General features: G+C 36.2%; 1 protein-coding gene across 1 annotated transcript in view; it reads right to left on the bottom strand.

Annotated features, from left to right (window-relative positions):
* Window positions 1–247: 247 nt before the first annotated feature.
* Window positions 248–4630, bottom strand: part of LOC107686324 (inositol 1,4,5-trisphosphate receptor type 2-like) — a 91296-nt gene continuing 86913 nt past the window's right edge. The window contains exons 59-60 of the mRNA XM_016483291.1: window positions 3263–3424; window positions 248–982 (exon numbers count right to left, since the gene is read on the bottom strand). Of these exons, the coding sequence (XP_016338777.1) occupies window positions 899–982; window positions 3263–3424 (246 nt within the window). The 3' untranslated portion in view covers window positions 248–898. The remainder of the gene's footprint in view (window positions 983–3262; window positions 3425–4630) is intronic.

The raw sequence follows: 4630 nt of genomic DNA, 5'->3' as shown, positions 1-4630 counted from the left end.
ATCTGATAACAGGTGTCTCGTATCAGCAATCAGTGCACAACACATGCATATTCATCATTTACAATATGATCTTATCTTCAGATATTCTCAATCCTTGCATAGATGTCTAAATATCCCATAAAGGATTGCTTCTATTGTTTCACATAATTTAACCCTCTTAACCTTAGAGTTTCTAAATGGTTTAAAGAATAGGGAGTCACAGTAACCATTGTAATACCAAATATAAATTCTTTATTATTTTCTGTACAACTTTATATAAGGCAAACACAAATATGCTAGACACATCTCCAACATAAAATACACAATAAAAATGATCATCATTTAAGAGTTAAGACTAGCGTTTAGGTCTTTGTAGAAGGTGACAAACAGATTCCAACAGTCACATGATTGTCTGATTATGAGATGATAATATTTCCAAGTCTTATATCTTTCATTAAAGTAATTGTGAATTTGAATAATAAAAAACTATTAAATAGTTTGAAGGCACTTTATCTTTCCAGTTATTCCAGCACAGACTAAAGCCCACATTGAATTACAGCAATACTCCAGTTATGGACAGGACAATTAAAATGTGAGGGAGTTAATACTTGACGCTTAAAAAAAAAAAAAATTCAGACAGCCCTTCCAAAGACTGTTTGAGTCATCTGATGTGAGCCCTCATACGCACAGGGTTCATGATTTTCCAAACAAACACACTCTGTATATTTCCAAACGTCCTCCGTCTATAAGATCTAAACGAGAAAACACTAACAAAACGACGCTCAAGACTGTAGGATCTAACTGGACAACTGTCATGTCATGATGTAAAGTGTGGTATCACCATGAGTGTAGTGTTGTTCATGGTGTGAACATCAGCATCTGTGTGTGAGTGTGTGTGGAGAAGTGCGATGAGTCGTCCTCAGTGTGCAGGGGGGACTTGATGGTTCATCTGTGATGGTCCCAGGAAGCCCAGTCTCTGTTTATTCTTCCTTTGCTCTGTCATCTGTACATGTGCAGAAAAACACACACTTAAAACAGGGAAGCCAATTCAGTTGCATCAAATTACAGCCTAAATAAAATTATCCTACAAGGCTATCAGCTCCAAAAAAAAATAAAAAAATAAAAATAAATAATAATAATATTTTAAAAGTAATTACAGTAAAAGAGTGTAAAAATGCTGCTAACTGCCAAAACTGGTTAATGTCATATTTACTTATTATATGAGTGAAAAATTTTAACAGATCTAATGAGATGTTTCATATAATTTTACAGTAAAATACTGTTTTGAGAAGTGAAAAAGAACATTTGTGTACCAGCTCACATTTTCATGTTTTTATTGAATTCACTGTTTCTTCTTAGTTTTATCAGTTATGTACGTTATGGTTTTAAGTTACATCTAATGTTGAATTAATGTTTATTGCATTATTTTAGTACCATGACAGTGTTTTATATTTGGTTGTATGACACCATGCACCGCATATTATATATTTTATTTTATTTTTTATTGTACATCATATCAGCATGAAAGGCTATATTCATAGCAATCCCAAATGTAACAAGATTTAAAATAGTATTAACAATAATAATTCACTGAGCCGTATACAATAATTTAACAATATTATTTTTCCAAACCAAAAAAAAAAAAGTTAAAATAATTAAATTATTAAAATTATTAAAAAAATTATACACACAATCTTCCAATTTTATATTTGAAAAAAAAAAAAAGAATTAAAAAATGATCCTTAATGTAATTTCTGAGTAAAAATAGATTGATTGAATCATGTGGCTTTTCCTCCACCACCTGTTTGTAAGGAGTATATCAGTATATTTTAAATGTTTTAACTGTAAATGTAGGATTTTAACAGTAAATCAACTGTAAATCAATCTGTAAATGCTACCTTTTTAACAGTAAAGTTCTAGTAACCAAAGCTGCTACTTTTTTTTTTTACTGTAAATTTCACTGATCTTCTAATAGTGTACTTTCTGAAGACGCATTTACATTTATGGTTGTGCAGTGAAATTATGTGGGCAATATCTAGTCAGTTTGAAAAAGTTTCTCATGCAAATTTAATTAATTTCATTTAAAGTCAAGTCAAGTTCAATTCAAGTCATTTTCAATAATTTTCTGTATTGACCATCAGAAAGCTGCTTGGTTCGAAAGTGACTTCTGAGCTACTCTACTGACAATAGACAATGGACTTTTTTTCACTGTGAAATTTTGCTAATGTGACAGCACAGACACAATTATTCTGTTTCAAAACTTATCAAGTTGCCTCCATAATCACCATTTTAGAGTGTCATTTCTACACTCTCGACGTGAAGTCTGTTTAAAAGGATAGGACATGACAATGACGATTTTCATTTTTGCCTGAATTGTTCCTTTACAAATTAGTGTCTTTTGCACCAATATCAAAACAACCTCTCATTCCATGGGTCCCTTTTTACTTTCCCAAACACACTGGGGTTTCAACCGACATTGACTTCGTGGCCGTTCCAGACAAAGAGAAGGAACTTCCAAGTAAACAGCCCTAGCAAGAAAACGGAGGTGGAACACACTGAATCAGAGAGAGCCTGTTTGTCTGAACACATGACAAGTTCGGATTTCACCTACTGCATCTGAGCTGGATATCAGCCTGGCTCGAGCTGAGAGGTGAGGAGGATCTGTTTAATTAGGCCTGGCTGTCGGAGAAGAAATCACTTTAATAAGTTATTTAACATCCAGCATTGCCAGGAGAATTACAGTAAGCCCGCTCCTCGTGACCGGCAGGAATCAGAAGGACCGCTGGAGGATGTGAGCGGCACCACGGTGTGGTTTAACAGTTCTGGTTCCACTGTTTCAGGCTCACTGGTTTGGATCAGTGCCGATTCCCAATGACTGTGCAGTTTCTGTGTGTTTACGTGTGAGTACAGTTCACATCTGAAGTCTAAGGTCAAACAAACATGCAGACCTTAGTGAGGAACTTAAAAAAAATGAGCCATGGGGCAGCAATTTCTTTCCAGCGTCATCCCATTAGAACCCAAAGCTCTCCCTCTCCCTGTGTCATGTGAATCGGTTAAACTGTTTGTGTGGAATCACATGTGGGCCAGGCAGGTGATGGCCGTGATCCGACACAGCGGAGCACAGCCGGAACATCCATATGGCCCCGGGGCACCACCCCACCCCTGCTCTGACGCACTTCCACAGCAGGGCCTAATAGTAAACACTTCAGAGGCCCCGTGAAGAAAAACACTGTTTTGCTCTGTGAAACCAGGCTGTCCCATTGGACGGCGTGCTGTATGTTACCTGCTCTTTAAGCTCAGACAGCTGGGAAGACAGCTGAGCCACGAGACCGACGGTGGTGTCCAGCCTCTCCTGCAGCGATCGGATCTCGTTCTGTTCGCTCTCTCCCTCAGAGCTTACCAAAGACATGGCCCTCATCCGTGGAAACCAGTCCAGATTCTTCTCCTGAAGGAAAAAAAGAGATGTGAATGTCGCTGGGAAAACTTCCCAAACATTTATAAATGAAATAGCATTTAACTATTTTGCAATAGACATCTTTCACATACTGGATTTTATACATTTACATTACCATTCAATTCAGTAAACTTTTATAATTTTTTTTTAAAGAAATTAATCCCTTTATTTAGCAAGCATGTAAGTTGATCAAAAGTGACAGTAGGCTTTTGCAATGTCACAAAAAGTTTTTTCAAATAAATGCTGTTCCTTTGAACTTTATATTCGTTGAAGACTCCTGAAAAAATGATCAGTTTCCACTTCTACTTAATCACAGTTCCTGCTGCTTAAAATATTAAGCAACAGCTGTTTTCAGCATTGATAAGAAATGTTTCTTGAGCAGAATGATTTCTGAATGATCATGTGACACTGCGAAAATTCGTCTAATGGATTGAAAATTCGTCTAATGGAAACACGTCAAATTTGCAAAAACTCCTATATATCACAAAAAAAGGCAATTCGAAGAATGAATATAAATTGCAAAACTGCAATGGAAACATTTTTTTCACATTTACAGGTCACCTGCCATATGTAAAAGTCACATGATCATTCTTTAATGTACTATAACCTCCAAGAAACACCTCGTACGTGGCCGCTCTCAAGTATAAAGCCCTTTCCTTGCCATTAATGCTTGGATAACCCCTTTTTTACACTGCGTTATGGCTCTGATACAGCCACTGGCCACTCTAGTCAATGCTTGTGTTTATACCAGCTGCGCTGCGGCATGTTTCAGAAGCGTTCCAGAAGCAGCTCTCCGCACTGCTTCGCTAAAGATCCATGCCTATGTCTACTTTGATTAAAAATAATAGCTAGTGCGGTGGCTGCAATAAACGTAAACCTACGAACATCCATCACCATGATTTACCACTAGAGGAAAAAATTAAGTTTTAGTCACTTAACATGGGTTAATGGAAATTCGCAATAGGTTTTTATCGACATTTATAAAATATCGCAAAAGTTTTGCACAAATCTGTAATGGAAGCCTGACTACTAAAGACTGGAGTAATGGCTGCTGAATATTCAGCTTTTTAAAAAAAATGTTATTAAAGGGGTCATATGATGCTTTTTTAAAGATCATTATTTTGTGTATTTGGTGTAACAGAATATGTTGACATGCTTTAATGTTCAAAAAACACATTATTTTTCAAATACTGTACA

The sequence above is a fragment of the Sinocyclocheilus anshuiensis genome, unplaced genomic scaffold (assembly GCF_001515605.1).
Source record: "Sinocyclocheilus anshuiensis isolate Anshui unplaced genomic scaffold, SAMN03320099.WGS_v1.1 scaffold481, whole genome shotgun sequence".
In the NCBI taxonomy this organism is placed as follows: domain Eukaryota; kingdom Metazoa; phylum Chordata; class Actinopteri; order Cypriniformes; family Cyprinidae; genus Sinocyclocheilus; species Sinocyclocheilus anshuiensis.
This window is presented reverse-complemented; position numbering and strand designations above follow the sequence as displayed.